The sequence below is a fragment of the Saimiri boliviensis genome, chromosome 5 (assembly GCF_048565385.1).
Source record: "Saimiri boliviensis isolate mSaiBol1 chromosome 5, mSaiBol1.pri, whole genome shotgun sequence".
Lineage (NCBI taxonomy): Eukaryota > Metazoa > Chordata > Mammalia > Primates > Cebidae > Saimiri > Saimiri boliviensis.
The window spans coordinates 32,243,439-32,254,599 of NC_133453.1; the positions used below are offsets into that span (position 1 = coordinate 32,243,439).

At 38.4% G+C, this 11,161-nt stretch overlaps 1 protein-coding gene across 1 annotated transcript in view; it reads right to left on the reverse strand.

The window, feature by feature from the left end:
• The window catches only part of PTH2R (parathyroid hormone 2 receptor), a 92,851-nt gene extending 82,012 nt beyond the window's left edge, over positions 1-10,839 (reverse strand). The window contains exon 1 of the mRNA XM_003925594.4: positions 10,703-10,839. Coding sequence (XP_003925643.1) covers positions 10,703-10,777 — 75 coding nt within the window. The 5' untranslated portion in view covers positions 10,778-10,839. The remainder of the gene's footprint in view (positions 1-10,702) is intronic.
• Between the last annotated feature and the right edge of the window lie 322 nt (positions 10,840-11,161).

Consider the following 11,161-nt stretch of genomic DNA (forward strand, 5'->3'; position numbering starts at 1 on the left):
AATGAACTAGACTGTCTTCAAGAGAAAAAACATCTAGTTACACCACAGTTACAAATTTTGGCATAGGAATTTTCTCTCTCTTCTGTTTTTATACATATGCCTAGCTACTCTACTTCCAGGATTACAGTAAAAAAAAAAGCTAATTTTTAATGTAGGTAAAATGGATCCTTAATGCATTTCAAGAGATAAATAATGAAATCTAGAAAGGACATTTTAGCAGCTTTAACAATTTTCCTGAAACTGATACGAAATTTCCTCCATCACTACTGCATTATAAATCCCTTCAAAAAAAAAAAAAAAAAAAATACCAAAGATTAAGAAACTCTTGTTAGACCTAAAACTGAACTCTTTTTTTCTTCAATCCTTCTTTCTTTTTCAATCTTCATTGAGAGGTACACTGTATTAGTCAGGGTTCTCCAGAGACACAGAACTAATAGAATAGGATGGATGGATGGATGGATAGATAGATAGATAGATAGATAGATAGATAGATAGATAGATAGATATAAAGGGCAGTTTATTAAGTGGTAAGTCACACAATCACAAGTTGGCAGGCTGAGGAGCAAGGACAGCCAGTCCAAGTTCCAAAACTAAAGAACTTGGAGTCCAATGTTCAAGGGTAGGAAGCATCCAGCACGGGAGAAAGATGTAGCCTGGGAGGGTAGGCCAATCTCTCTTTTCACATTTTTCTGCCTGCTTATATTCTAGCCATGCTGGCAGCTGATTAGATTGTGTCCACCCAGCTTAAGGGTGGGTCTGCCTTTCCCAGCCCACTGACTCAGATGTTAATCTCCTTTGGCAACACCCTCACAGACACACCCACGATCAATACTTTGCATCCTTCAGTCCAATCCAGTTGACATTCAGCATTAAACATCACATACAGAATGGCAGATACCTTGAAAAAGTAATTTACCTAATTTCAACATTTTCACCCTGAGCTCAGAAAAATCATAGTGAGCTTTATCATCACTAAGCCATAGTAGTGCAAGTCAAAGATTGCAGCTATTTCTGACAAAAATTTAAAGAACTGATGATAATAAAGTTCATAAGACTGAACAAAGTTGGCCATTGACATTATTGGCTCAATAACACATGATAGATTCAAATATTTCCCACAAACTGCTTGTGGATAAATAATACAATGAATAACTATTAATTTTTAATGCTTTATATTCTCATGATCTTTGGATTGGTCTTCCACACAAAGGTTTAACACCATCATTTTTAACACATCTTAGCACATTCCCTTTCAGGTTGTACTAAATTAGCGGTTTTCTCAAATTCATTGAAAATGTTCTCCCATGCAGACTATTTTTAAAGGCAAACACTTCAATAAACCAAACTCAGCACTGACTCCTCAAATAAACAACTGATTAATATCTGTAACATTTGTTAACTCATTACGAGCCAAAGAAAACCCCTTAAAATCATTTACTTTATGTTTTAACTGACATTGATGTTGCTACAACATCTTCAACTCTTAATTAACTATTCTTTTCAAAAGGTAAGTAATTTTAAACTAGTTTTTTCTCTAGACATATTTCATGCCTGCTACAATCAAACCTGATTTAACCAATTTATTAGTTCACCATCAATAAATGGCTTTCCTTGCTTAGCTAACAAATGAGAACCTTACTTTGAACTTTACTTTTCTGGCAGCCTTTGATTTTTCAAAAGAAATTATGTGATGAGATATTCTAAATTTTCTAATTTTTTCTGACTGAATGCTGTGCTATCAGCTGGGAATATTGTAATGATTGCTTAGTCTGGAAATGTCAACATATACTGTATTCTATTAGCACAGCTGTGGTATCACTGAATAATAAACACAATGTTTTTCCATTTTATATAATAGCAAAATATCCACATACACTGTGCCTTTAGAAGCAGAATACTTAGTCCATTTTTCTCTTCTTATTTTGACATGATGGGTTCACCTTGATAGTGAAAAAAGCAAAGTGAAAATGTAGAGCAATACATGTAGCACTTGAAATATGTCAAGTTATGACTGAGTCACTGCGATTCAGAATGCACCAAATAGCCACGTGAAGCAGTGCTCTGTCAAAACTACTCAACTCTGCAATGTAGCATAAAAGCAGCCATAGACAATAAGTAAGTGAATGAATGTGACTATGTTCAAATAAAATTCTTACGAACACTGAAATTGTAATTTTATTTAATCTTCACATCTACAAAATATTATCCTTTTAAAATACAATAAAATCCCTTTTTAAAATGTTTTAAATCTTAGAATCATTTTAGATTTACAGAAAAAATTTTAATTATATAAGATAGTACAGAGCTCCCATAAACACTCAGTTTCCCCCTTATTAAAATCTTATATTAGTAGGTATATTTGTTATAATTAATGAATCAATACTGATATATTGTTATTCACTAAAGTTAATACTTTATCCAGATTTTGTTAGTTTTTATCTAATGTCCTTTGTCTGTTCTGGGGTCTCATCAAGATACCACATCACATTTAGTTGTCATGTCTCCTTAGGCTCTTTTGGCTATGATAGTTTCTCAGGCTTTTCTTGTTTTTAATTATCTTAACAGTTTCGAGAAACACTAGTCAGATATTTTGTATAATGTCCCACAATTGGGTTGTTGTGTTTTTTTTTTATGGTTTTCTCATTATTGAACTGGGCCAATATGTTTTGAAAAAGAAAAGCACAGAAGTAAAGCACTACTCATATAACGTATCAAGAGTGCATACTATCAATATGGCTTTACTCTTTTTTTTTCAAGACAGAGTCTTGCTCTGCTGCCCAGGCTAGAGTGCAATGGCATGATCTCAGCTCACTGCAACTTCCACCTCCTGGGTTCAAGTGATTCTCCTGCCTCAGCCTCCCAATTAGCTGGGATTGCAGAAGCCTGCCACCATACCCAGCTAATTTTTTCTATTTTTTAGTAGAGACAGGGTTTTACCATGTTGGCCAGGCTGGTCTCAAACTCCTGACCTTATGATCCGCCTGCCTCAGCCTCCCAAAGTGCTGGGATTACAGGTGTGAGACACCAACCACACCTGGCCAACTTCACTCTTAATGTTAACCTCAGCCCTTCTTTTGATATTTATTCAATGACTTAAAAATGTGAAACTCATTCTTATGAGGCATACAAAAACAGGATAGTGAATTTGGATAAAGGACCACAGTTTGCCCATTTTTTTTTTTTTTTAGTGGATAAAAATTCTGGAACAAAGTTGGAGAACTGAGGATATATCATCTCAAAATTACCTATTCTAATAGATATTCTTAAAGGGAAAAAACTGAAAAAAATCACTATCCTCATTAGCTGACAAAAGATTCAAAAGATAATCAGAAAAAAAATAGTACAATGGTTATTGCTTTTAGTGAACTTGGGGGAATACTATGAGGAATGTAACTATGTAGGACATATTATATCTATACATAAACAAAACTGACCACAAAAAAATCCGTAACTACTATTGTCACCAATTGAGATAATATGGAGCTTGGAGTGAATGTTATGGAGTGAATATTACCTCCACTTTTAGTTGCTTTTGACAGAGCCGGAACACTGTCCTCTTGGACAAACACCACCATTTTAAGTTCCAGCTCCCCTTCTAACCTCATGCATTTCAAGGAAATCACTTCTCTTTTTACAACAAGCAACCAGACAGAGCAGATGGTAAAACACACAAGAGACCACTCAGGCACAGAAGGAGGGGGAAAGTCTCTTGGGTAACTGCCAAACTTCACACTCATACAATGGGCCCCAGTAAAACAGTGGGCCCTAATAAGCGTATTTCTTTCCCATTAGGTGCACCAAGATAAGGAAGCTAAAAACAGACTCCGGGGATATGCCTGCAGCTGTAGGAAGATGTATGGGAACAGACACACAAACTCTCCGTCCCAGATAAACAAAACAAAGAGACATGAAAACATTCCAAGCCTGCGATAAGCTCTCCTGCCCTGAACCCTTAAATACTCTTAGTCTGTAAGAGAGAGTGTTCCTGACAGAAATTGGCCAGAAACCCCTCTCAGTTTTATTCTCCAAAATAAACCTGTCTTTGACCATCAAGCCACTTTTTATGTTTCTTTCTTCCCTCATTAACCCTTACAGTTTTTAGTTGTGACATCATTCAAGGCAGCTAATTAGGTAATACAGATAAATAAACAGTTTTCAACAACACATAGAAAACTTCAGGAATGTAAAAATAATACATATTCCATTTAGTCAATATTTTATATTCCATATGTTAAAAATGTTCAAAAATATAAAAATAATGGTTAATGTAGAAATAATTAAGTACAGTTCTTGCACTATTAAAATCATAACAGAGCTCAAATTCCATTTTGAAATAACTCACTTTATAATTCCTGAGCACTGAATCTTTTTACACTCTCATTCCTTAATGCCTAATTTTTCTTTCTGTACATCAGTGACACTTGATAGTGTCAAATGCTATCTCTTGGTAAGGTTGGCTCTTGGAGTTTCTGTAATCATGACTTCTCTGTAGCTGTGTCTGAAATTGCTAGACTAGCATCACATGGGGAGAACGTACTATGATAACAACACTCCAAAATGAACGGAGGACCACTCTCTCAAGAGTCAAATGGTAGCTCTCTGTCACTTGTAATATAATTTCATGAGTTCAAATTGCCAGTCTTCTACATTGCTTATAAACATTCTGTGTGTGTGTGTGTGTGTGTGTGTGTATGTGTGTGGTCACTTTTTAAACAAACAAGGATGAAATAACTACATCTGTGTTTATATTTTATATGATCAAATGAATTATGGAGAAAGGTGGAAGAATACACAGTATTATCTGAGCGGGATTGAGAAGAGATGGGACAGCAGTGAGAGAGAAAGAGAATGAGTTTATAAGACAGGAAAATAGAAAAAATTGGATTTATAATGTCAAGTGAATATATATTATTAATATATTAATAATTTATTGCATATTATATATTTTTAATATATTATATATTAGCCTATAAAATTTCATATATGACATAATTGAAAGTATGTACTAATTGAACAGGCATATAGACAAAGACCAAATGGAAATTTGGGTAGTTTTTACTTTTGATTCTTGTTATGTGTATATAGTAAAAATGTTCTTTTTAAAGCTATCACTGTTGATAACCTGAAAAAACCTGAATCTCTGATATGCTGGAATTCAAAATCCTATATTCTTGACATATGATAAAATGATAAAATGAGACCCAGAATTTAGCCACTTATTTGTGGCCGCCAGCTAATTTATAGTAAAACATGAACTACAAGCCAGGTGTCCTATCTCCCAGTACAGTGTCCTCACACAGCATGACCTCTCCTTTCAACACTATTCTATGGCAGCTGTACCAAGTGATGGAGTTCATTTCATGGGGAAATGAAATCAACCAATGATTATCACTTTAGAAATAGTGTTGACCTGTTTTGAGTATGACAAATCATCAAGAAGATCATTTCCTGCCAGCAATTGGCAACGAGAATCTGAGATTACAGAAAATAAGGCTGAAGGCCAAATTCTGGATCTACACATAATAGCAACAGTGGCCAATGTTCTATTCATTTCTAACTAGTGTCACTCCCTCTAGGCAACACATCTGTCATGCAGCACAGCTGTGTGATCCTGGGAGACAGTAACAACTGGGAAAAGTAAAGTGGTCATATCCATCAGCAAGAAGGAAACAAATTTTAAGCAAAAGTAAGGAAGAAGATAGATATTAATCAAGTACTTATATTAATAAATATAATATTTTAACAGTTATCGGTGTTATGAAGAAGATGTCCAATTGCTATCTGAAAAAAAGGTGAGTCCTGAAGGAGAAGCGGTAAGAAATAAAAAGGAAGATAAATCAGCCTCACAAAATTATCACACACATACACACCCCCATTTTAAAGCCTTCAGGAGTTCCCACTCATGCTTAGAAATAATCTAATAATCATTCCATTAAAAATAATTTGACCTATCTGCTAATATAAGAGGAAAGAGCTGACATCTTTTGTTACCAGGCACCTTACAGTTTTTTGTTTGTATATTTTTAAATTCAAGACTCAAATTCTAAGAGTAGATGTTACTATAATGCTTATCCTACGAGTAAGTCCTATTTTATAGGGGAGCCAATGGAGACTCCAAGAAGTGAAATTAACTGCCTAAAGTCACACAGCTGTTTAAAAGTTTTATGAATAACCCAGAGAAAAGACAAAAACAAAACAGAGAGGTAAGAAAGGACAAGATGGGTTCTAGCAGATGACAAAACCAATTGAAACTCGAGACAGGAAAATAAATGAGATGCATGAATGTTGGTTGAAAATATTTTCTTTTGTCACAAAGAATTGAGGAAGTCCCGGCAAAATGAAATATACTCTCTGCGCAATGGCAAGAAAAAACCACACCTGGGACCCTTCCATCTCACTGCTTCTGGTCTACCAGGGCTGAAGAGACTACTCAGAATCAATGCAGCCACCAAGAAGCCCATCCCTCAGGGATTCAAGGCTTCCTTAAAACTAGAAGACAAATGGAACCAGTCCTGGTTGTCAACAGAAAAGAATGAGAACAAACCAATTCTCTTATCTTTAACGAAAATACTGTTTGTGGCAGTAAACACGGTATACAGATAATCAACAGTCCAGTTTCCATTTGATTTTGCCAAAGGCAGTTCCTAGTTCCCACTCTGGAGATGCTGCCTATATTCTTAGGACTTGGAGCAATCTCAGCTCACTGAAACCTCTGCCTCCCAGGTTCAAGTGATCCTCCCACCTCAGCCTCCCAGGTAGCTGGGACTACAGGCATGTGTCACCACGTCCAGCTAATTTTTGTATTTTTAGTAGAGACAGTGTTATACCATGTTGACTAGGCTGGTCTTGAACTCCTGACCTCAAGTGATCTCCCCACCTCAGCCTCCCGAAGTGCTGAGATTACAGGCGTGAGCCACCATGCCCGGCTGTCATCATTCTTAACTCCACCAGTAATGGCTTTGACAGTTCTGTTTATTATCACCACAATTTCCAATTAACACCAAGTTGAGATGCAGAGTGTAGACCCACTTGATTTATTGACTTATCCCCTTTTATCTCTGTACCCCACTCTTACTTCTCTACCTCCCTTATACAAGCATTTATGTGACACACACACACAACCTTTTATCTGAATATGTTCATACAACATTTATTACTGTTTTGTGTGCACGTATTTTAATATATGCTAATGATATCATACCATATATCCTATTGTTTCTGTGTCACATGTTATCCTGTTTTTACAATCTCATCCATACTGATTTGTGCACATTTAAGCCATTGCTTTTTATTGCTGCACAATACCCTATTATGAACACTCAGATTGTCCCTAATTCTCTAACACCACAGAATTACTGCAATGATCATTACAGAGCTGGGTGAGAAATTCCTTGGGATAGACTCAGGGGCAGAGACTGCTGGGACAGAGGACATGTGTTTACGTAATGTCGCTAAGCAGTGCCCAGCTGATCTCCACAATGAGGGTACCAGTAGGAGGGGTGGGCCCCAGAGGCAAAAGCCAGAGTATAAATCATGGCTGCTTATGTGAATTGAATATATTATCTAACATCTCGTAGTCCCATTTTCTCATTTATAAAAGCGTGAACAGTTACAGTGCCCATCTCATAAAGTTACTATGAGAATTAAATGACAGAATAACTTAGCCCAGTATTTGGTACTTGGCAAGTAAATAAATAGCATCACTGATTACCATTTTTCACCACCCAGAAAAAGATTTCCGATTAGATGCCGAATCTTCATACTGGAAGGTCAATAGTAGGAGTTCTAAGACCTGGCCATTTTTTCACAGCATGGGACTCCTCTGATGGGCAATCTTTCCCCCAGCGTTCTCTATTGTGTTGGACAAAACTTTGTCAGATTTGCTTGCTGGTCTGTTTCCCCGTCCAATTCTTCTCCCTCCCCCTTTCATCTTTGACAAGCATTACCTCCTCCCCTAATAAACCTCTTGCACCCCAATTCCCTGTCAAAGTCTGTTACCAGGAGGACCCCTAACACAGTAAAGAAAACACTGAACATGTTTATATAGAGGTCCTCATTACCATGTGATAATCTGACTATAGAAAATGCATTGCCGGGCTCCATAATGCTGTATGAATGCATGGGTTTTGAACTGTGCATTGAGACAAAAGTATATCTTTACCAACTGAAAACCACAGAGATCCTTAAAACAATTGATAAGCACTAGTCTATATCATCTATTTTGTGGTGTGATCCAATGTTTATTGAATAGTACACATTTACTCTACACAAGTTTATTCTTTTTGATGAGTACCCTTTGGGTCTCTATCAATATAGAATAATTTTTTTCAAATATCTATGTTAATGAGGAATATATTCATCATTAACTAGGTACACTAAAAAACTTAATAAAGCCAGGCTCATTCTTCATAAATACCTTGTCTCTCATACTTAAGCTAATAATATCAGCAACTGATATTTGAAGTAAATAATACCCAGGATGTATTTAGTCTCTATTATAATCCAGGTTAACTAACAGAATTTCAGAGTAGAGAATGACTGTAACCTGAAGTAATAAGCCAAGAATTATAGAATTAAAAGAATCTTAGATCAATATGACTCTTTTGAAGGTGAAGAAACTGAAGGTCAGAAAATGTGTCCGTTTATCAATGTAAATCACTTGAATGTAACCTCCAGATTTTGTTTAAAATGTCATAAATTTGGCAAATGTAATATAATACCACAAACTGTCATTTTATGCAATTCAAAATCTATAGCTATAAATGGAAATCTGTGTAAAGCAATGATTCTCAACCAGGAGTGGTTTTGCCTTCCAAAGTACATATAGCAAATTCCAGAGACATTTTTCGTGGTCTCAGGGGGAGGGGTGCTACTGGCATCTAGTAGATAGAAGAGACAGGGATGGCACTAAATACCCTGAGGTATACAAGACAACACCCGACCCCCACCAAAACAAAGAGTTATTATATATGGCCCAAAATGTCAATCATGCCAAGGTTGGGAAACCCTGGTTTAAAGTTATAATAAAAGTATTCCGTGTCCTGATCGTTTGGTTGAAAGCAAAAGAAAATATTCTGCCCACAATCCCATGATGACTTCTCTCTCTCTCTCTCTCTCTCTCTCTCTCTCTCTTTTAGAGACAGGGTCTCACTTTGTTGCCAGGCTGGAGTGCAGTGGCATGATCATAGCTCAGAGCAGCCTCAAACTCCTGGGCTCAAGAGATCCTCCCTCCTCCCAAAGGTCTGGGATTATAGGCATGAGCCACCACATCAAGCCTTTTTTTTTTTTTTTCCCTTGTACTAAATAATACCTCCCCATTTTCTTATAAGAATAATCTAGAACACTAAATAAAATAAATGTTTAGAGTTCAGTTGCCTCTTATATACAAGAAGATGCCATTTTTAAGCATATTATCCAAATATCTTACAAGATAGAAATGCAGGAAGTACAGTAGAGATTACCAGAGTTCTATAACGGTCATGGAAATTTATCACCAAATTTTTTCCATGCATTCATATTCCTCTAGTAACTTGATGAATTTTTTCAGGTTTAAGTGTATCCTACTTTCAGGCATCCATTGCTAATTTTATCAGTCAATGTATGACACAAATTGTTTAGTTTATTAAAAAACTTTATTTATTAACAAAATAAATCTACATGAAGCATCTTGGTCATGCTAAGGAAAGCCCTCTGTTAGCATAGCACCTACCCTAGAAATCCCCTTTAAGTTTGAATGTCTCTAGTTATGACTATGACAGATAGATTTTTAAAACTGCCCTTACAGAATAATTGAAATTTAAACTAGTCATCTGAAAGCTGAGAACATAGTAATAAGTTTAGATAGTATCAATACGTAAATCATTGCTTTAAATTTTCACTGTGAAAGAATTTTTTTTATTGGGCCTTCATTTGACGGTCTAGGTGCACCCCCTACCGAACCAGAGAGAAAAGCCTTGATTCTCCTTAAATTCACAGGGCTCTTGAACTGTCTAACATCCAGCACTACAGGCATCTCTCTAGCTCATCTGAAAAGCTGACTGTAAACCCTGCATTTCATTTGACTTAAAAAAAAAAAAAATGTGCGTTTGAATGGTGCCTTGCACATTAAAGAGGCTTCATTGTGAAAGATCGCCCAGAAAATCTCTAAATGATACTAGCAGTACGAAAGTGACAGCCACCGCTTAACATTAACAAATGAGCTGTATGTTGATATTTTTATTCTGTCTCCTAACTTGAATGGTATGTGATTCTGTATCACAGACAGCCAATTATCCTTTCAGACAGTGATCACAATCGATCCTAGAAGTTTAAATTCTCAAAAGCGATAGTAAATTACCAACAGGCAAAAGTCATTTCAATTAAATAGATGGAGGCCACGGAGTTTAACAGTAAGAAAAGTTTCTTCACCTTCCCAGCCTCACACTCCTGATCCTCGGCTCCGCTGTTCGGAAAAATCCCCTTACTTTCCGGATGCCAGGATGCTGGTCCGAACAGTGCCGGCCCACGACATCGCTCCATCAAAGTGGACCTTTGAAGCTCCGCTAAATGCCTGCCAGCACCTGCCGGCTGCGCCTCGGTGCGTGCCGGGCGTGTGTGGACGAGTGAACACGAACGAGCTCCGGCGCGCACCTGGCCTCCGCTCGCTAAAGCCGACTCCGCCCGAGGATCCGCGAAGCAGGTGTCGCGGGGCACTGGCTCTTACCTGGGCTCTGGCCAGGAGGCAGCCGCTGAGCATCAGCCAACCCCAGACGTGGAGCGACGCCCCCAGCCCGGCCATGCCCGGAGCTGCTGCAGCGAGGAGCAGGGACCCTCCTCCAGAGCCCGGGAGAAGCTTCCAAGTCGCCAACTTGGCTGGCGCGGGGCAAACTTGTGGCCAGGAACGACGCGCAGCTGGGGTGGTCGGGCCAGGGCCACCGGCCGGGGGTGCTTGGGGTCTTGTCGCCGCAGCGCCCGAGCCCTGCTGCGCCGCGGCTCGAGGTTGGTCCTGTCTTCCGGGGAGACCGGCCGGAGTCCTGGACTTGACTCGCAGCCCCGCGTCGCCTGCGGCTGGAAGGGGGCGGCTCCCGCGCCAGGCGGATCCGGGCGCGCCCCGCGCGGCTGCGCTCGCGCTCCTCCTCGGAGTCGCTGAGTCCCGCAGCCCACCGGGAGGGGGGCCAAGGCT